Source organism: Pagrus pagrus (genome assembly GCF_965226575.1).
Source record: "Pagrus pagrus genome assembly, chromosome: 14".
In the NCBI taxonomy this organism is placed as follows: Eukaryota; Metazoa; Chordata; class Actinopteri; order Spariformes; family Sparidae; genus Pagrus; species Pagrus pagrus.
The window spans coordinates 580,867-604,213 of NC_140198.1; the positions used below are offsets into that span (position 1 = coordinate 580,867).

The 23,347-nt window shown below is 42.2% G+C and overlaps 1 protein-coding gene across 4 annotated transcripts in view; it reads right to left on the reverse strand.

Annotated features, from left to right (window-relative positions):
* The window catches only part of tmem132e (transmembrane protein 132E), a 387,724-nt gene that overhangs the window by 10,228 nt on the left and 354,149 nt on the right, over positions 1–23,347 (reverse strand). For all 4 annotated transcript variants that reach the window (XM_084374076.1, XM_084374077.1, XM_084374078.1 and 1 more), the window contains 3 exons: positions 22,695–22,900; positions 13,523–13,802; positions 771–965 (listed from right to left, as the gene is read on the reverse strand). In XM_084374076.1, the coding sequence (XP_084230202.1) occupies positions 771–965; positions 13,523–13,802; positions 22,695–22,900 (681 nt within the window). The remainder of the gene's footprint in view (positions 1–770; positions 966–13,522; positions 13,803–22,694; positions 22,901–23,347) is intronic.

Consider the following 23,347-nt stretch of genomic DNA (forward strand, 5'->3'; position numbering starts at 1 on the left):
CACACACACACACACACACACACACACACACACACACACACACACACACACATCATGAGGGTGTATCATCACGTTTTAGTGCCAGTGCTGCAACTAACCCTGTTTTTCACTGCTGATTATTGATTATTATTATTTGTTAATTGTTTTCTGGATTAATAGATCAGCTGTTTGGTCAATAAAATGGATAAAATGGTGAAAAATGACGATCAGTGTTTCGTCCTCAAATGTCTGCAAAGATGTTCAGTTTACTGTCACAGAGGAAAGAAACCAGAACATATTCACATTTAATCAAACTGATTATTCCATTTCCAAAAAAGCTTGTGATTCATTTAATAGTTCACAAATAATTGATTAATGGTAGCTCTATTCTTTAACCGTGGAGAAGAAGATCTGCAGGTCAGGACGTCTCTGCAGCTCTACAGTCCTTCATCATGACGCTGGTCAATAAGTTACAGCTTCTGTGATTTGGTCGTATTCTGACTGTGACAGTGTTTTGATTAATTGTGCCGCCCAACTTTATATCACGGATATCTTGAACATGATTGCACATAATTCCTCCTCTCTGCATCGTGTGTCGTATCGTTCTGTGTCGCGTCGCTCTGTGTCGTGTCGTTCTGTGTCGTTCTGTGTCGTGTTGTGTCGTTCTGTGTTGTGTCGCTCTGTGTTGTGTCGTGTTGTGTTGTGTTGTGTCGTTCTGTGTCGTGTTGTGTCGCTCTGTGCCGTGTTGTGTCGTTCTGTGTCGTGTCGTGTTGTGTCGCATAGTGTCGTACCTGTTTGGGAGCAGTGAGCGTCTGGACGCCGGCTGCCTTGGCCACCATGGTGTGGCTGTTGCCCGGGCTGGGCTGCAGTGACAGGGTGAGGCCTGAGACGGCGTGAACACGCATCTCTGTGATGGAAACCTTGTCGTCTGTGACCGAGAAGGCAGACTCTCCCAACACTGCGTCCACAGCCAGTGGAGACTCCACCTGCAGAGAGAAGAAGCTCTTTTATTGTTTCTCCACATGACAGAGGGCCGTCGTTTAAGTCCAGAATAGACAACAGCTTTATTGTCTCTGTGCAGCTCATAAAGCCCATGACAAGCCAATTTTGGATTAAAGTGCTTTGTGCTGTTGTTTGTTCCAGTGCGTCTTGGAGCCATGTGTCAATGTCTCTTTGTCGATCACCGAGAAAAAACAAACATAAAAAACCACTCGAGACGGATTCCATCAGCAATCAGATGACGAGCTGCATCTGAAGCCGCCGCCGCCGCCGCCGCACGCTCTCAAAGCGACGGTTAGCAGAAACACTTGCCCATCTAAGTGTCACCACATGAAATACCAGAACCATTTGAAGCAGCTCTCGCCTCTTCGGGTAATCCCAGGCTTTTGACAGGCCTGTGCACCCACCACTTTGAGCACTTTTAAAAGATCATCATTTCACTTTGCAATTGCAACCAGAGGTCAGGAGGGACTTGAACAAAGTAAAGAGCCATCGAGCGAAGCAGTGGCCTTGTCCTCAGAGTCGGACGGGGAAATCTTTTCCACCTTCATCTCCAGCTTTTCTCACCATAAAGCGTTGAACGCTCGAGCAGTGAAGTGTTCGCTGCTCTGACAAGCTTCTCCAATCATCATCAGCTCAAACCTTGAAACAGGAAGACGACTACAGTGTCTGTACGAGTTCTGCCTTCGAACACGATGATTTATTATAGGATTATTTACAGGCCTTTGATTGGTCTGCTCTGTAACTTTGGAACAATAAAATAAAACATTTTTCAATATCTCTCTTTAGACTTAAAAAGGTTTCTTCTCCTGCATCATTTCATTATTTGTCGTTTGGTGTTTTGTCTGTTTGTCTCTGATCTTAGTGTCACATGTCGTTCATCATGTGAAGACTTACAAGACTACAATATGATTCACACACACACACACACACACACACAGTGCAGCCGTCTGCCAGCCTCTCTTATTAAAGCCCCTGAGGCTCTGTGCTGTTTAGTGAGACATGTCTAGATGACGGAGAGGTTTTGTATTCGTTCCTTTATGCAGTAAACAAAGTTTAGGGAACAGGAGAAATGAACCACAGCTGACCTGCAGCACGTCTGTGGAGGAGACACTGTTCACTTACTGTCTGCCAGAGACTTTAATGCAACTCTTCATTTGATGTTTAAGGCTTAACTTCTGTCAGAAGCTCTACATTGCTTTGATTAATAATTTCACACAAAACGTCAGTAAGTCATTTCAAATCCTCAAAAAGACTTAAAATGATGATGACTCACAACCAACCAGAGGCGACAATAAAATGTTCTGCACGTCACAGATATGCTTCATTTGTATGTGTCAGATCACGTTTACATTTAATGTGTACTGACGTTCATGTGTGGAGGTGGAGGCTGATACAAGCCAGAGACCACTGTTTGAGACTGTGTTTCAACATCAGTCAGCGTGAAACCACTGGATACTTTTCCAGCCGTGTTTGTGGAAACAGAACCAGACATTTTAAGACAAACGTGATGTTTTACTAAACTAACCGGGTGGTTTTTGTGCCTAAACCAAACCAGAGCATCAACACAGCATGGTGACAACAAAACACCAGAGAAGTTTAAAATATCTGAGGTTTGCAGAAACGTACACTTTACATTAATTCTGGTGACTGGGTCGAGGACTTCCTGTTCACTCTTTTAAGTTATTTTCATAGTGTGGTCTCGGCAGGTGAAGGCCTCCTCCTCCTTTTCTATCTGTAATACATTACATATCAACATGTATTATTACTATATTGCTTGTAAAAAAACATCCACTGGTCAACTGTGAAAGCAGCTTATTACGACCCATATTAATGTTATGAGTCGGTGACCTCTAGTGGCTGAAGTCATTATTACAGCAGCAAAGGAGGAAGAACATATAAAGAGCAACAAGTCTGTATGTGGAGGAGGATGAACGGTTAAACAGGCGCAGGACTTCCAGTACATCAATGGGACTGAAGCTGTGTTCATAATGGGACTGAAGTTATGTTCATAATGGGACTGAAGTTATGTTCATAATGGGACTGAAGTTATATACGTAATGTGACTGAAGTTATGTTCATAATGGGACTGAAGTTATGTTCATAATGGGACTGAAGTTATATACGTAATGTGACTGAAGTTATGTTCATAATGGGACTGAAGTTGTGTTCGTAATGGGACTGAAGTTATGTTCGTAATGGGACTGAAGCTATGTTCATAATGGGACTGAAGCTATGTTCATAATGGGACTGAAGTTATGTTCATAATGGGACTGAAGTTATGTTCATAATGGGACTGAAGTTGTGTTCGTAATGGGACTGAAGTTATGTTCGTAATGGGACTGAAGCTATGTTCATAATGGGACTGAAGTTATATACGTAATGTGACTGAAGTTATGTTCATAATGGGACTGAAGTTATATACGTAATGTGACTGAAGTTATGTTCATAATGGGACTGAAGTTATGCTCATAATGGGACTGAAGTTATATACGTAATGGGACTGAAGCTATATTCATAATGGGACTGAAGTTATATACGTAATGTGACTGAAGTTATGTTCATAATGGGACTGAAGTTATGTTCATAATGGGACTGAAGTTATGCTCATAATGGGACTGAAGTTATGTTCATAATGGGACTGAAGTTATGCTCATAATGGGACTGAAGTTATGTTCATAATGTGACTGAAGTTATGTTCATAATGGGACTGAAGTTATGTTCATAATGGGACTGAAGTTATGCTCATAATGGGACTGAAGTTATGTTCATAATGTGACTGAAGTTATGTTCATAATGGGACTGAAGTTATGTTCGTAATGGGACTGAAGTTATGCTCATAATGGGACTGAAGTTATATACGTAATGGGACTGAAGTTATGTTCATAATGGGACTGAAGCTATGTTCATAATGTGACTGAAGTTATGTTCATAATGGGACTGAAGTTATATACGTAATGGGACTGAAGCTATGTTCATAATGGGACTGAAGTTATGTTCATAATGGGACTGAAGTTATGTTCATAATGGGACTGAAGTTATGCTCATAATGGGACTGAAGTTATGCTCATAATGGGACTGAAGCTATGTTCATAATGTGACTGAAGTTATGTTCATAATGGGACTGAAGTTATGTTCATAATGGGACTGAAGTTATATACGTAATGGGACTAAAACTATGTTCATAATGGGACTGAAGTTATGTTCATAATGGGACTGAAGTTATGTTCATAATGGGACTGAAGTTATGCTCATAATGGGACTGAAGTTATGTTCATAATGTGACTGAAGTTATGTTCATAATGGGACTGAAGTTATGTTCATAATGGGACTGAAGTTATGCTCATAATGGGACTGAAGTTATATACGTAATGGGACTGAAGTTATGTTCATAATGGGACTGAAGTTATGCTCATAATGGGACTGAAGTTACATACGTAATGTGACTGAAGTTACATACGTAATGTGACTGAAGTTATGTTCATAATGGGACTGAAGTTATGTTCATAATGGGACTGAAGTTATGTTCATAATGGGACTGAAGTTACATACGTAATGGGACTGAAGTTACATACGTAATGGGACTGAAGTTATGTTCATAATGGGACTGAAGTTATGTTCATAATGGGACTGAAGTTACATACGTAATGGGACTGAAGTTATGTTCATAATGGGACTGAAGTTACATACGTAATGGGACTGAAGTTATGTTCATAATGGGACTGAAGTTATGTTCATAATGGGACTGAAGTTACATACGTAATGGGACTGAAGTTATGTTCATAATGGGACTGAAGTTATGTTCATAATGGGACTGAAGTTGTGTTCATAATGGGACTGAAGTTACATACGTAATGTAGATATTTACACTGAATGTTTTCCTGAACCAAACCAGCCAAACTGTGTCCGTACGATGAGGGCAGACACAGTGATACATGTTGCTCTGGTAATCAGCCTGTTCAGTGGTTCAGGTGTGAGGATGTGTTGACTGACTACCTGTTTCTGGAGCTTCTGACCACATGTTGACCTGGACGCTCACGTCACAGTCAATGACACCTTCACTTTTTATTTTCAGATATTAGCTCACACTAATCAGATGGTTTGATGATTGTTGTCAAATTTTGTGTTGCACATTAAAATGCTCTTTGTAAAGTGGTGCTCGTCTGCAGCTGTGTGTGTTTCCCCTGCAGCACCTCGACTCTCCTGCTCCTTCATGCTATGCTTTATATATTTCTGTGTGTACTGTCTCCATGCTGCATTAACATCAAAGTCCAATGTTACAAAGTTACAACAGTATAGTTGAAATTTGAACAAAGGGTTAGAAAGCACTCCTCCATACAGCTGAGTGCTGGAGGACTAAAAATAGACAAACATTTTGATGCAGCAACACAATCCTGCAGTCAGGTTGCACTTCCATCTGCATATTGTTTGGTTTGATGGATTAATGTGCCAGAAAGGAGAGTTATGGTTCACTGGGCACCACAAACACACACACACATACAAGTGTGCATGCGAACCCCGAGGCATGATAGTAAATGAATGCAGGAGTAAACTTTTAAAGTTTTCATGAGGCGAGCTCAGCTGTGTGATGGATCACCCTCACTGAGGGAGCCTCAACACAGATCTGTGCATCAAGTTGATCGTGGAGCTTTTTGTTTGTGGATAAAGACGGCTGATAATCGGGACGAGGAACACGAGTGGTTTCATGAATAGTAACAGAGAGGTGAGCGATGTCTCCTGAGCAACAACACTCAGTTTGTATGTAAAAATCTAGTCTGAACACAAATCCAGCGAGGTCAGAGCGAGTACTGAAAACTGTTGGCTCACATTGATTTTCTGCTTTTTCACGTTCTGTTTCACTGTGGCTGATATTTACACAGCCCAATTTAAGAGACTAAAAACAACATCTAATACTATTGAAATCAATATGTACAAATGTCAGAACACAACTCAAAGACACGGCACGTTGTACATCGATTGTCCAATCTAAAGAATTTAATCACAGAAACTAATCTTGTTCGGGGAAACAAAGCGTACTTTTTATTCTGCAGCTGTCATGTTTCCAATTTCAGGGATATTTAAGAAAAATAATTCTGTCACAGATCAGGAGCTGCAGGACAAGTTCAGCAACAACGCTCACAACTCCCTCAGTCCCTGTTGTTGTTGTTGATGATTAAAGTGGGACACATAAACCTGTTTATACAGAAACATTCAATCACAAAATCATATTTTATTCTGAATGATAAGCAGCTGAGATCACACTGAGACAGGAGGGGTTTCCTGCGATATTTACAGATACTATTTCTCATGAGTTCTCTTTCAGTTCAAATATATAAATATATTATTGGTTTTAAATCACAGCACGTTAAAGGGATAGTTCAGGTGTACACTATCTTTAGAACATGTACAGCTCTTTCCAACAGGACTGAAGCTGTTTAAAAGACTTTCTACAAAGCTCCAAACTCCTTTGACAAAAACAGTGATTTTACCTCACATGACCTGAGAGTTGGTCTCCCACTGCCTCCATCCTCAACCCTTTAAAATAACACAGACTAACCGAACACACCCGGGTTCTGAAAGGTAAAATCACTGTTTTTGTCAAAGGAGTCTGGTGGCTTTGAAGAAAGCGAGAGAGATATAACAGCTTCAGTTCCCCAGTTGAAACGTCTGGCTGTATATAATCTGAATATTTAGCAAATTGGTTCCTAAACACATTTAGCTGCTGACCGTGTCCACAGCACTCTACACCTCCCGCTGCTCCTCCAAACCACCATGTCCTGAAGGTTACACACTCACTAATGATACAGTAAGTACCTCACACCACCTCACTCAGAGACTCAGTCCTTCTCCTGGCAGCATATTTGTAACATGATGTCCAACTCTATAATTCATAGTCAAGACAAGAACATACATTTCTTTCAGAGTTAGCTCGTTAACTTCTTGTTTTTCTCTACTCTCAATTGAACCTAAAGAAACGTTACGTTTGAACCTGTGTGGTTGTGCAGAAACATATTTATTCTGGCGATTGGTTTGCGTTGCTACAGGATGCTGAAGAGGACCCCAGGGTGTGACGGTCAGCCTGGTCGGTGAAGAATGACTCTGAGCACACCTTGGTGGAGAGCAGGGTGAGGCAAGGGAGAGGAGAGGATCTGATGTCAGCCTGCACACACCCTGAAATAAACATTATGTTGAGAGCAGTTGAGCTAAGGTGATCTGACAGTTTATATCTTTATATCTAATGACAAATTAATTTGAAGTTTGAAGCTGAAAATAGTTCAGGTGCAGGACTGACAGATGGTCGTGAACGTCTTGGTATTCAAAGCTTTAAAGTTATTAATAAGACAGATCGGTCAGAGTGTTGAACAAAGGCTCTGTCAGAAGTATGTGTCTCTGAATAATTATCCAGAAAGTCAAATATGAAAAATTGACAGGAGCAGCGGCACAGAGGATCATTTATTCTATCTGCACTGATGCGTCTTCTGCTTTTCAAACGATACTCGGGGAGAAGCTGCTGCACTTAAAGAGAGAAATTAAGCTTCAAACAAGATTTTTATCACATTAAGAATAAAAACCCAGGAGAAACATTTTCTCCCTCACTCTCATCAGTTTGTGATGTTTGTCATGTATCCACCGTGGATTTACTGATGAGACACTGCTGCTCGTTTTCCTTCTCAATTGTCCCATCATGTCTGAGGAGAAACGTTCTGCGATGTGTTTCCTCCGGTGTGGGTCAGTGGAGTGAGCTGAACTCGTATAATATCAGTGGTAACTGGTACAGCGAGAGATCAGGACATGTGGTCGGGTTGTTGTCAGCTTTTCAGGTAGACAAACACAAAATGTTCACCAAATGTTGGTGCTGGATTTAAAACAAAGTTATGATAATTCATCCTGAGAATAGTTGTGGGAACATTTCATTCAGAACCACAAAAGTCCTGGTGTCTCTGGAGGTAACGTCACGAATCACTGAAGACATCCACTGCTTGTTGAGATATTTCAACTTGGACTGAGGCGGTACACCCCAGGTTGAGGTTGCACTCCTCAATTTAAAACTGAAGTATTATTAATGTTTTTTACTCATTATTCATTTCATTGAGTTGTTTGTCTCAGTGACCTGCAGTCACTTGGACTCTGCTGTCGGTCCGTGGTGGGTGTTAATTCTCTCCACTGAGAGGTCGGACGATGCAGGAGGTTCAGATGATCCTCTCACATCACCACCAGCAGCACACAGACACTGTGAACCACCAGCAGGAGTGTAGTGTAGGAACATGATCCCTCACTGGCTTCCCACCTGCTAACATGGTTAATATCGCGCCGTCTTCATTTCTTTAAAACACATCCTGTCAATGCGTCTGCTTGTGTTGTGACATTCATTTGAATTCTACCTGGACAGGACAAAACTGGGAGAGAGGAAAATATTCTGTCTGAAAATACTTCCTCTCCTTCAAAACACAAAACAATGTCAATGAATATTGATCCACAGAGTGATCAATGGTGACCGTGCTAACGTCTCCTGTAGCTGTGGAGCTCCTTCAGCTCAGCTCCCAGCTGAATTTGTCCTCAGTGCTGCAGGCGGAGGAGGTGAAGTGGAGCCTGAAAGCAGTTACACTTTACATGTTCTTCAACTTACAGCTCGTCTATCAGTCACCGGTGGCGGTGGCCTTCACAGGAAGCGGCGGCTCTACTTCAAACAGCGGATCAACGATGAGTCCGAGCAGCAGATTGACCAGCAGTCTCTCCACCAACCCTGGCTGAGCACTCACTCGTGCTGCTGGATATTACTCACATCGCAGCACATTACCTTCTCCACACTGCACTCCACGCTTCTCTACTCAAACCTTTGAATTCAATAAATCATAAATCATACTTCTGCTGTGTGTTCAACAGGATGTCAGGTGAAGATTTATTCATGAAAGCTGCATATTTCATGGAAACCTCAGAGTGTCTCAGAAACACACCTGAGGAGTCACCGTCCAGGCAACGAAGCATCCTCCCTAACCCTAACCCGCTCGAAACACACCTCGTCAAGAGGTCGTTAAGAGCTGTCAGAGCCGTGCACTATTCCAGAAGCAGCATTCAGTTATCAAGGAGTACTTTTATTATTAATTACTAGTTACCAGATATTTCTGAGGAGGCAGCCGTACATTTTCAGATGCAAATAAACTGCATATTTTATCATCGAGTCGAGTCATTTTATTGTCTCTTATTAGATTTTATTATGTGCCGAGATGCTACAGAAAATTCTCTGTGATTTAAAGTTAAAGTTGCGTCCTGCAAGACTTTAGTAAATGTAATCCAAAGTGGAGCAGCAGTAAGTGTGTCGTCTCGAGCACTTCACATTTTCTGAAAGTCAAATGTTCTTTTCAGCTTCCTGCTCCTCAGTGTGACGACGCACAGTTTGTTTTTAAGAAGCATCACACAGCTTCAGCCAGGTGGATACGGACACTAACTGGATTCTGGGGTCATGTAGTAAAGTCAAATGTTTTTCTTGTGCATTCTGTAAAAATAGACATTTTTAGTACAAGTACATAAGTGAGTTTATATTCTATCGTCATTTTCATCAGCAGTTCACCTCGATGATCCCGATTGTTGTATGACTTTTAGTTTTTTTGCTAAAATGTGTTTAATTAGCTGCACACATGTGAAGCATCAGTAAACAGCAGCAGACAGTAACCTGTGTTCAGCATTAATAAATAAAACATTCTCCATTCAGAGGAAACTTTAGTAAATTAAACCGTGATCCATTTTTTGTGGACTTAAGTGACAGATCAATTTAGTCTGGTTACGCTTTGACGTCGACAAGCTCCGGCCTTCATCTTTGTAGAGATGACGGGCATTTTTCATTAGACTTTCCATCAGTGTAATTAACATTGACGAGCGCCGAGATGTATCCTGCCCCTTTATGCTTGTTTGCACAAAACACAAAGTGCTTCTCTTCCACGAGGATGAACTGATGAAATATAAATGTAATACCTCTTGAAACACAGCGAAAAAATGAAAACATGACCCTCGCTTTCAACTTTTACCGTCCTGTAAACTCTCAGGCAATTACACATCCTCCCACGCTGCAGAGTAAGTGGGTGCAACAGCTGGGAGATAAACCTCTGCAGGCGCCCCCCAACAGCTCCAGAGCCGTCTGCATCGTCTCTGCAATCAAACTGTTTCTGCAGGGACCGATTTAACTTAATTAGACGGATCAAAGTTATATAGAGAAACAGCCCAGTCACCAGAATCAAACGTTGGCAGCTTCATCACGGATATGTTCAGTTTTGTCACATGTGTGGTTTCATGGTCACGTTACATGTGAATGAGCTGGATGACGTGAGGATGATGGTGGAGTTACAGTTGATGCCGCTAAGCCAGAGACCAGTGTAAATGTGAAGCCACTGGATGTTTTCGATGAGATGTTGGGATGAAATGCTTTTGGATTTTTCTAATGAAGAAATCGGGAAAAGATGCGGCAACAAAACTATATTTTTAACAAGACTTTGGGACATTTCCAGACTTGTTTGTGGTGACAGAACCAGGTATTTAAGTCAAAACATGATCTTTCTGAACCCTAACCAAGTGTTTTACGTGTCAAACATAAAAGTGAAAATCTAACGTGGGTTAAGAGACAGAAAGAGAGAAGGTCACATGACAAATGTCCTACAGGTCAGAAGACATTGCTCTTGGCACAGAGGTTGTGATGTATGTTGTAAGAGCCACATCCTGCACGACTGTCTTGAGTCTGTAGATGCCGTCTGAGTATTTTAATACACAGAGTATGTTGTGTGTTTCATTAATTCATGTGTGAAGAGAGATTCATAGATAATACAACTCATACTGAGGAGTCTGACCATGATATATCATTTATATGGTGTATGTTGAGGGTGGAACTCGCTGTACTACATACTGTACTACATATGTACTACATACTGTACTACAAACTGTACTCCCTACGTAACATCATTAACATTAAACAGGGCTCACACCGAGGGAACACACTGCACTGTTAGTTAACACTGAAGTATAACTTCCTGTTGAGGTTAAAGATCCTGTAGATCAGAGTCAGATGTTTGTCTTCTGCTCTGTGGACGAGTGCTTCATGTTTGCAGATATTAATGAAATAATCTGATCAGAGGACTCACGCTGAGTTCTGGCTTCTCACTTGGAGGAGCAGCGATTGTTCGGTAATCCTCTGGATTAAAACTCCCACCAGGTTTGCTGAGTTGTTAGAAAGTCACTGTGCCTCGTGATCGCAGGACATTCACACTTTACACAATAATTAAGAGCTTTACAGTTTAACCTTTGGATATTTCCTCTTTCTGTCCTCTAACAGACCTGTCAAATCACAGCAGAAACACTTATTTCTTCAATAATCCCTCCAAAAAGACAGAATCAAATGATGGGGAGTAATACTGCACCAAGCGGACAAAAGCTGCTCCGTTCTGTATTCATATTCATGAGCTGGTGGACAGTTTGAATCAGAGGACTCAAAGACTGATTCAAATCCTCCCACAGAATAAAAGTTTCAGTAAGAGGACCATTGTTGAGCCATAAACAGCTCGTTTCAGAGAAGCAGCAGAATAATTTCACTCTTCATTGTGAAATCGGCTCTGCAGAGTGGAAATCTTTCACTGTGACTTCTTTGTAATTTGAGTTTTGTAAGCCATCAATCATTCATGTTGAAAGGACGGAGATACCACTGAGATCTCATTTCTCTTCTATCAGGAGACTTTAAGGGATTTCTCAAGTTGTCTCACGTCTCGGTCCTTCATCGGTTCACACCTACAGGGACTGAGCTGCTGCAGGAGGCTGCTGAAGTTTTAATCTCAGTGACCAGTGATCATTCGCCTTTAACATAATGAAGTGATGCTGGGAACTTTGATTTATGAGCAACTGAGGAATGAAGTCTGCCTGTAAATACTCATAAGTTATTCTTATTTTCATTAGCCATGTTAGCTGCACGGCTCTGAAACACCTCAACAACTATTACGTGATTGTTATCAGACGTTTGTACAAAAACGTTCATGTGAAGAACGAATCACAACCTAAACTAACTCTTTGTAAACCATCCCTGACAACACGAGGAGGTTGTAGCTCGGCCCTTTACAATGTCCAGCGACAAGGTAAAGCTTCGAGTGGTGGACACACAGGACGCTCACCCAGCAGACGAGGGCTCTTCTGCTGGTGGGAGGACCTTGTGACACACACAGACACTTCAGTGTACCGTGGGCAGGACAAGTGAACGCGTAGTCTTGGCAACAACGTGCTAGTTTTGTCATTGTGAGCACGTTAGCATGCTGACGCTAGCATTGAGCTCAGAGCACCAGTGTGCCTGCAGTGTAGCCTCACACTGCTGTTAGCATGGCTGCACACTGTGAATCTCGATGACCTCTGAATATGAATGGATCGATATCTGATGGTGAACGTCACGTAAACAAGTGAGCCCCAAATCTTTTACATTACATCACTGTAATCCAATTACATTAGCTGTAATCCTCCATCTTGTTCTGAGCCACACGCAACAAAGTTGTTTGATGGATGGAATCATTTATTTATTAAGTTATTTATTTATTTACTCTCGCTGTGAGTCAGTGTGGCGACTTCGGCCTGCTGCTCAATTGATGTATAATTATTCATAGCCTTCAACAGATTACAAATGATCCATTGCTCATTTAAAATGATGGATCGGTGACTGATATCTTTCCTCCCTATTCCTCCATCATCAGACGCATCCATCAGACCACTATTCTTCGTCCTGACAGGCTCAAACTGTGATCTCTCACCGTCATCAAAACTCTCACCAACCGTTACGTCTCTCTGTCCCCATAAATGACCAGCGGAGCGTCCGTAAATCACCGTCCAGGAGTCATAACAGAGCTGCTGCCTTCATATGGACTTCTGAACCTGTCGCGGCTGATGCATTTATATGAGCTTTACGTCAGGGACAAGTGGACATCAACAGCAGGGGACACTTACAGAGAGACAAGAGGGTTTAGTTTTATAGCAGACACACACAGAAGTTTAGGCTAATTTAACCAATGATCATTATAATATTGAAGTTAATCATTTTTGTGTGGCAAAAAGAAACGCAAACAACAGTCAGACTTCTTTTAAACATGCAGTGCAGCACACTGACAAATACAGTTTCCACTGTGTTTCAGGGTCACTGTCCTTATGCTGTCTGTCCTCTGCTGTCTGCTGTCTGTCCTCTGCTGTCTGCTGTCTGTGTCACAGTTTCACACTCAGTACAGAGACACAGGTTGTTTAAAACTAGAGACTAGAGAAACTGGAGCTCCTTGCGTCGCCCCCTTGGGAACCTTTAGTCTCGCCATGGTTTGACTTCCTACTGCAGCAGGATAATGAGCCCAAACACACCTCAGGACCAAAGAAGTCCATGAAGTCCTGACATCATCATTTGTAATGAAACAAATTGTATTAAATGCAAAATAGAAGTATGTGGACGAGTGGTCTCAGACGTTTTGACTCTACTGTATATCTTATAATCACAACCAAATAAAACAAATGATCAAAACCATGAAAATAGAACTGGACTGTTTACCTTCAGCACGGTGGATCCAAGCTCCAGACCCACCAGGATTGTCCTGTCCACCAGCTCTGCTATCCTGGGGTCCGCCACCTTCAGGGAGTCCTGGACCAGGTCTGTGACGTCCACCTGCCAGTCGGGCCCCAGCATGGTGATGACCTGGTCGGTGCCCTCTGTGGAGGTGGTGTGGAACTGGGTCAGCACCTTCACCAGGGCCCGCTGGTACTGCAGCGTGCAGCCTCGACTCACCGGGCGCCCGTCGTCTTCGTCGTCAGCGTCGCTGTCTCTGGTGCTCCTGGGACGGGAGAGCAGGAGGAAGGTGATTAAATCAGAATGAAAACTTCCCTCTATATGGTACGGAGGCCCTGAGGGGCCAGTCAAGACATTTTCTTTCTGGTGATCTATTTTCTAAGTCTGATCTGAATCGTTTTCTCTCCTGTGTTTATGATTTGAGACCTGCTGGGAAAAAAAGGTTTGTCAGGATAATCTTTATAAGTTCCTTCATTTTTTTTCCATCTGTGTGATTTATTCTTCCAGAGAAAAACCGATGTGTGAATCTGAGTGAAATAATTTCAGCAGAAAAAACTAAAATTTTTCAGAAGAAAAATGAAGGAACTTATAAAGATTATCCTGCAAAACTTTTTCCCCGGCAGGTCTCAAATCATAAACACAGGAGAGAGAATGACTCAGATCAGACTTGGAGAAAATGGAGCACCAGAAAGAAAATGTTTCCACTCGGCCGCAGGGCGTCTGTAATAAGGTGTCAAGGATGCAGAAACTAAAGAGCTCTCCTCAACAGCCTCTGAATGTTGTACGAGAGGATTTTAAGCAGCTTTCCTGCAAAACGGTGACTGAAGTGAAACTAAACTCAATACACAGATCTGGTCACCATGTCTGGAGTTGTCCACCAAAGAGATGAAGAATCCCTCAAGAGGAGCGTTAAAAAGTTAACCAATCATAACCTGTCGCCTCTTCAAAGCGAGCAGCTGCTGCTAAATGATGCTCAGCTCGGTGGCACGATGCTACGTCTCAATTTGTGCCGTCTGTTCTTAAGGGTCTCTGCTCATTTTATAATTTGACATCATAGCACTGATGAGACGCTCGGCAGCGCTCCACACAGATCCATCACATTGTCTGTTCTGATGAGAAGGAAGTCCTCCGAGCCAGCAGGGAAGGAATGATCGGCACCAAAAAGCAGAGTTTTGGACCGATGCCCTTCTTATTTCACAGGAGCCCTGGGCAGCGGGGTTAAACATGCCAGGTGCATCCCCCACCGAGCGCAATCTGCTCGACAGCAAGATGTATGAGTTCCCCAACTTCCCTCAGCAGGCCTGACAATCTGCCAGTTCCTACTTAAAAAGAGCTCCTATGCTTAATATTTGCTTTGAGTTAACTGTGAGGACGAGTTGAGATTCAGGAGAGGCAGCGGGGCTGTCAGCCTCCGACAAACTAGATATCCTACACATCGATTCAAGGAGCAGCTCCCATTATTAGGCCAAGCACTGCTGTCTGGAGCTCTCATAGACGCTTAGAATACACTCAGTCAGCAGCTAGATGCATTGTTGCGTGTGCTCCCACCTGTCCCACCTACAGGGTGTGATTATTAATTCATCTTTGCATGCTTCCTCTCCACACCTCACCTCTACAACACTTCAGCACTCTGCTGACAGAAAGTCAGCTCTCAAAAAACAAAAACAGAAAGTAATTAAATGGAGGAAATATTACTTAAAATATGCTGAAACATCTGCAGACAAACAGGAACATTACACCTGCCAACATTCTGGACATGTGACGGAAAGTAGATGGAAACATATTTAGAAATGTCTCTGAAAGAAAAAGAAGAAAGAAGAATATTCTGCTATTTTCCAGTAAACATTTAATAAACAGCTGGTTATTCTTTAATACATTTCAAGGAAACTTTAACTGGTGTCTGTCTGACTTCAACACAGTCTCCGGATAAATTCAGTTTATGTCACGTACGTTTCTGCAAAACCACAGATGAGTTCAAACTGAACGTTTCTAAGTTGCAACTTTACGTTTGATAAGGTTGAATTTTCTATTTGTCTCTCGTCACCACGCTGTGTTTATGCTCCGGTTAGATTTAGGAACAAAAACCACTTGATCATCGTCAGGAAACATCTTGGTTTGATGATTGAATGGATTGATTGATTAAAATACCTGATTCAATCGCCACAGACTCAACCTACAGTCGGCCGTATGGCAGCCGCCACCTCCTGATGTGACAGTCACCTAATTATCTTATGATGTGTGTGTGTTTGGTAAATGTCAACCTCAGAAACATTACCTGCTGACACTATATCCTGGAGACTGGGCTGTAAAAACTACCTGGTAAGAAAAGTGAGGATAAATTGTCCAGATTGATTGAAGATCATTCATCTTACTGTGATTTTGATAACGTTGGGCAGCAGGTGATGTGATGTTTAGAAATAAAAGGCCTCCTCATGAGGCTCCTCGGGTCATTGGAAGCACCTGCACGCTCATTCAAGCATCTCTAAGTTCACCTCTTTCCCTGTGATTACGCTCGGGTCAGGAATTATCACTTCTGGCTCTATGGTTGGTTGAATTTGTTACTTTGAATGAATAAAAAATGCAAACGTCTTTTAAAGTCACTGTGATTTTCTTACAATGTGGAAAAGCCACCGTGAGTCCAATACTATGGAAATGATCACTCTGACAGGTAAAAGCTGCAGAGATGGGGAGAGACTGCCTGCTGACATCAGTCAGTGTGACGATGCATTAGTGCAAACTGCACGTGTGCAAACTGCACGTGTGCAAACTGCACGTGAAGGAACTGTAATGAAAACAGCTGCAAGTAGCAAACAACAGCCTGGTTTTATTGCAGTCATTTAGCCTTTAAGGGTTATTATAATCCTGCATATTAATTCTGTCTCAAACTTTAACATAAGAATAAATGTTGCAGTATAATTATTTGAGTTTAATTTGAAATAGTTTGTGGTTATGAAGGGTGGTTGAGTTGGACCATCTGGACGACACATTATTGTAAAGAACTGAAAGAAAAAAATGAATCAGATAAAGAAACAATAAAAATAAACTTTGTGTTGAAAATAACTTTTTTAATGAGCAGGTGTGAGCAGAAGAACCTGATCTGAGAGTGAACTTCAGACGTAGCTCATAAGTTTAGTGTAAACTGTGGCTCGTCAACATTTATGTTAAAACATCCGGTGGTTTCAGGCTCTAACAGCGGTCTCTGGCTCGGCAGCCATGTCACCGACACCAAGCTCCACCACCATCATCTCCATGAGCCTCATACGAAACATGTGACACGTACAGATCTGAGCGGTGAGACCTGGGCTGGTAAACCCAATGAATTAATTCAAAGACAGAAACTAATACAAAACTTTAGCTAAGCTAAGATTTTATATTTTGGCAAAGTACAGAACTTATTGCAGTGAAGACTCTGATCTCTTCTTCCGGTCCACATGAGCTCTGTGGCCTGGACGTGGTGTGGACCTCCTGCCGTGTGCTGTGGACGGACAGTGTAGCTCGAGGACATGCAGTTGCTGCTGTACTTCAGGTAAGCGAGTTAACTCCACAGCAGACGTTGAGACTGCACACTCACTTACTCATTCAGTTAAAGGCAGAGAAAAACCCAATGAGACAGTCAGGCTCTCTCTGTCTCTGTCAAGGAGTTTCACAACTGTGAGCTCAGGTCAGTGAAAGTTTACCTTCCTCAGTCTGTACCTGAAAATAAGGTTGATATTTTTTCTCCCCCAGAAGAATATTGTCTGTTCTTATTAGAGTCTCTGATACAAACGTACACGCTGAAGCTTCAGTGCACACGGGCTGCCCGCCCGATTACACTTTCCTTCCTTTTTTAGAGCATGTTACTGGATAATGCAGCCAGTGAGCAATTCTGCTGCACTGTAGCAACGGCCCACTGCAGGCCGAGAGTCCTCGCTGTGCATGAAGGTTCACAATGTGTCACGTTGCACAAGTGAAGGAACAGAGGATGAGACAGCAACAGAAAGGAAAATAAAAGAGTTGAGGAGGCGAGGGAGCGAGAGTGGAGAGTTAGAGGTAAAGGAGAGTCGGAGCTGCTCAGAGACGATCGAGACGAGTTAATGAAAAGACAAAATAAAGCAGCTTCAGCAGCGTCAGATAATCAGCGTGGTTTGGTGTTGTTTGAGATGACTAATGAGCTACTCTACATTGTATCAGAGCTCTTCTTCTTCTGTGGTGTTATTTACAAGGCCTTGAAAGCCTTTGAAAACATTGTCTAATTCATTATCACATCTCTCCATAATGAGTGTAAACACACAGGAGCAAGGTCGAGACGGAGAGAAGCTGCCACTGTTCGTCTTCAGAGTCCAGAGGACGTCTCGTAAATCCTGCGGCTGTCTGTCCACTGGGCGTCTCTGGCAGCTCGTACTGTACAACCTGCCGGTCCTGTGGGCAGCGTGTTGGCTCTGGTCTCGTTGCGTCGATGGCTCACGTCCAGGTTGTTGTTTTGCAAATCACAAAGAAGTCTCACGTCTCGACACTCAAGCTCAAGTCTCAAGGTTTAACGTTTGGGTTTGACTCTTAAACAAGTCAAAATATGTAAGAATATTAATATAATAGAATATTAATTTATAACACAAGTTCACAGCAGATGGACGAATTACTCTGAATTCTTCCCTGAGAATAAAAACAAAATTGAAAGTATTTAACATAAAAACGCTGTGGCCCTGTACTGAGTGTTTAGTTGGACTGCAGGACACACGTTTCACCCGACTCGGGTTGAAAACCTTTCCTACTTTTGAGGTTTCAAGCCGCTGTCGGACTCAAACCAGGAGGTTGTGATTGCAGCTCAGCGTCTTAAACTTTCTTCTGTGGGTGACCCTGAGATGTAAAATGTTGAATGTGAAATATCCAAAAATCACATGTTCCTATTTGTGTCATTTCAAGGTCAAGACTGAGCTGTAAAGCTTCACTTTTAAGTCTACGCCTTCATTTCCATGAGGACCATGTGATGCAGTCGGCAGCTGCAGAACCGGCTGGTGAATGGACCTTGATTGGATTTGTTTTGTCAGCATATAAACTGATGTTATCACGTCTTGTTTCTTACATCTAATATGTGAAATATCTGTTTACCACACGAGCCTTCATGTGAATCTGTTACATGTGATAAATGTGTTTTTGGTGACGGCTTTATTACTTTTCAGACTCTGTGATCCACGAGAGTCGTGGCTGTTTTCAATACAGAACAAATGCTGCTGAACCGATCAATCAGGAGGCGCAGACATCAGCAGTGTGGAGGCTGTCAGAGCTACATGCTACATGGCTTTAAATGTCAAAATACAACACAGACGCTGTGACTGCTGCAGCTCTGGATCAGGCAGCGGAGGAACAAAAGGTGCAATATCCATACATCACAGGACGAGTCCAACAGCAGGATTATGACTGAAAACAAAGACTCCTGTGGGAAGAACAGTCTCATCAGGATGTGAATATAGCACCGTCCAGAATGATAGGAACCCTCTTTGTCTGAACTACAGGGAGAAGAAAATTACATACACTCAGTAAATCCAAATGACAGCACGCAAGAAAGCAATGCTTCAGCTGCAGTGAAATGAATTCCTCCGGCCCGGCTGCGTGGCAATCATCGAGCACTAAAATAGCTCACGAGGGGTCTTTGATGACTGTTTTCATGGAGGGACAGGGGAAGTTAGATGCATAGAAAATGGGCTGGAAGAATTGTAGAGATACATAGAAACTTTCAACCTGCACCAATTTGTTTGAAACAAACAGTCCAACAACTGACATTCAGGAAAACAAAGATCATTGGTTTTACAACAGTCACACCAGCTGAGGCTGAAGGCCTGATGAACTCTGGACAAACACACCAACAACTGAACGTCGCACACAAAGCACACACACTACATAATTCCTCAGCTGCAGGTTCTGCTTTAACTGGCTCCTTGACCATAAATGAACATTCAATGTTTTTGCTCATTATCACATCACATAATCCCCGTCAGTAAACAGAGACCGGCTCGGCTCTCACTGCCGCGAGCCAAACAAATTTTTGAAAAGACGTCAGGACATTTTCTAGCCAGTTTGTGGTGACACAACTGAGTATTTTTGATGAGATGTCAGGATTTCTCTAGCTGTTTTTGTGTTGACAAAATCTGGACATTTCTGACGAGATGTCATGACATTTTCCAGCCGTGTTCGTGGTGATTAAACCAGGAACTTTAAGTCAAAACACGATCGTTTCCAAACACTCACCAGGTGGGTTTTGTGTAACCAGACCTTAAGCACAGGGGAATGTAGGAAAATAAAAGTAATATTGTTATATGAGAGTTTAACACAACACCGTTCAACATCAGGTCTGATAAAAACACATTGATGATTCCTCATCTGCAGGCTCCTACTTTAACAGGCTCTCCTACAATGACTGAATAAAATGAATGAATGGTGCTAAAGTGAGGATTTAAGACACATTTTACACGTCAAAATAATATACATCTACAGCCCATTATAGCCCATTGGGGATCTCTGAAAAATGAGGCGATGCAAGATGTTTTCCAAGCACTCTAGGTCATTTGAAATACCTTAATTCTTCAAACAACTCCTTAAACATGCCATTTGTATTCAGGTCTGGTAGAAATGGATCCGGTCGACGGTGATGTACTCCAGCAGCAGCGACAGCAGCCGCCCGCGTCAGTCTTAATGCTGCCATTAAACATTTCCTAAATGAAGGGTTGTGGGCCTGTTTGTTGCCGCTCCATGCATGACATGAATACGGGGATATTTTAATGAGCTCAGGTTGTTTAACCTGAGAGCGTATTTTTCATCAGGGTCCCGACTCCAGCAGCCTTAATCTCCTACACAGAGACATCTTTTACACATCGTGAGGTTTTATATTTTTAATGTTCGGAGGAAAAAGCTCATCCGTCTTTTTATTCCTTCTATTGACGAGAGCTTCTGTAACATTGACACGAGGAGCACAATGATCAGCCTTGATACTTTAATGTGCAGGGAACAAAATCATAATGTTGAAAAGGTGTTTGATCAACATGCTGAGACATTTAGTGAAAAGCTCTTCACTGCTGCAGTTCATGAAATATATTTAAAAAATGGATGAATGATGCTTGTATCTGATCAGTCACACACAAACGTATCAAGAGTTCACAAACGTACTTGTTGTAAAGAACTCGTGTTTTATTACACTTTGTGAACGGAGCATGATCGAGCCGTCGACGTGATGAGGGAGATTTTATTTGTGTTAAAGCAGTTTATGTTTTGTTTCAGTGCAGCGAGTGAACAACGTTTGTTTTGTGTCCTGCTTTTTATATCGTTTTCTGATTGATTGAATATGTTTTTCCATCATTTTTGCATATTTGATGAAAAATATTTCTGTTAATTTGCAGTTGAACTTGAATCTTTTGCAGAATGTGACATTGTAAACATATGTATCATCAGTGATTGTGTATGTGAATGTATTACTGTCTGCAGAGGCGAGTCAGTGTCTCGCTGTTAAATCTAACCACAAAGCAGATGAACTCCGACTTATCTTTTTGGATTATGTCGCTTTTTTTCTATATATACACATATTTTTTGTAGTTTGTTGTTTGCAACATGTATTTTACAAAACGTGCTCCTCATTTAGGCTGATCATTACAAAAACAACTATATTCTGAGTCTAATCATTAAAGTGTGACAGTGTATAATAATCCTCGTGTTCAGCTGTAATCAACCTGCAGCGACAGTTTACGAATGAAACCGGCTCTTTTCACTCCAGCACGTTTTCATCCTGTTGTTCCAGTTTGTGTATAATTTAAAGTGTTTCCTTTCAGAGCCGGAGGAGATTCTTGTTGAAGTTTCTGGTTAAATGGACTTTAATGTTACTGAATGAGAAATTGAGCTCCATCTTAAAATGCTCTTTTCAGAGGTTTGTCAGACACAAAGTCTGTCAGTGTGTCAGTGCTGACTAGTGATGTACAGGAGCTGTGAAGGTTTTTAAAGAAGCTGTATTTCTTAGTGCTGGACACTCTGCTCTTTTTCTAACATCTCAATAAAATGTGGTTTACGATGTTTACATGTTTAAAATTCTCTGTTAGTGAAACTAACAAGAATTATTAAATGTTTGTATAAATAAAAGAAGTCAAGGTGGGAGCTCCTCCTGGACTCTAATCCACTTCTTTCACTGGAGGAAATGCAGATAAACACACTGGAAGGTGGTGATACATGTGTATTTGGACGATACAAAGAAGATTCACACCGGATCTCTGACTGATCAAATATTGAGATATTTCTGAAAACATTGGACCCTGAAAAATCCCAAATCAGCAAACCTATACGTGAAATATAAATATAATATCCCGACATTGAATCCACGAAAGATGTTTTTGTTGGATCTCTCTCAGAGATACATGTAGACATAAAAATCACAAGACACCTCAGAGGCAACAAACTAACGTGTTTCGACTCCCTGATGCTCCACAGTTTGTCTGTCACGCTGTGACAGTGAAGGCAAATAGTTTAAAGGAGAGCTCTTCTGAGTTGTCTTGCGGGTTAGTTAGGAGTTAGCATTATGGTATTATGAGATTGTTGTGCTGTGCTAATGCTAACCAGAGTTTATATTTTTGTAGATTGGATGCAGTCCTCACAGAGAGAGGAGTCTGCTGTCGTCCTACATCAGCCACAACAACTGAGCTGAACTCTGACCGTCGCTCTGAGTCCTCAGTCACTCCCCAAATGACCTTCTTGTTGGTCCAAAAGCCTCATTATGTACCTCAAAGAATAACAGATATTCAGCGGGAGCAGCGTCCTGTGTTCGTGCTCAGTGTCTAAGTGTGTTGAGGGTTCAGATGGGTACGACACAAACATGACAACAACCTCATAGAGCAATTTGCACTTGAGAGCCTCAATGTGTGAGAACATTTCTGCCGTGTACCTGAGACGGAGCGTCTAATTGGAGCAAAACAAGCAACTGCACATCAAACCCTGGATAACAGAGAGGAGGCTGGACCGATGTGTAATACTGCAGGGTTCCTCTTCGGATAATGAGTCCTCTGGTGATTATGGATAAAAATAGTACATCCAAAACCTCTACCGCACCTAATGCATCCTCTGCTGCTCTTACCAAAGGGTACAGAAGAGGAAAGGAAAGACAGCAAAGAGGAGTGAGACATAACCATAAGTTGTGACGGTGTCTCACCTCCGGTCGGGCAGGATGGGGACCCTCCAGCCTTTGATGAAGCTCAGGTTGTTGTCAGAAAGTTCCACCTGCAGAGGAAGTTTGGGCACCCACACGGTCAGCTCCAGCGGCGCACTCAGGTGCTCGTAGCTGAAGATGACCCTCGCGTTCATGGACCCCCGCGTCTCCTTCCCATTGACGAACACGTAGTCACAATTCATGGACACCTAGGACAGATCAGGGTCAGAAGTCAGACCATCTATATGGTAATGGTCACGATGGTGGCGGAGGATCTAAGTGATGTGTGATGATATACGGCACAGTATGGATGCAGCTGTCAGTGCCACAATTCATCACTGAGCTTCTCAAGGTTGATACTACAGCAGAGATCTGAGGTGAAAGTTCACGGCACAGAAACATTTTATTTTGTCCGAAAGAATCAGATCACCAACAATTAAACAAACCACAAAATATGTGGCAACTTTACGTTTCTTTAGGTTCCACTTTCAGTTTTATGTTGTCACTCTGCTCTGGACCTGGTTCTGTCAACACCGGCAATGACCTTGTGAATTAAAGACAACTCTCCGCTGTAGTTGTTAAGCTAAAGGTGTTAGCGACCGCACGTGGAGGCTGTAAATAACATCTTTTCAAATCAGTTTGGGATCTGCAGACTT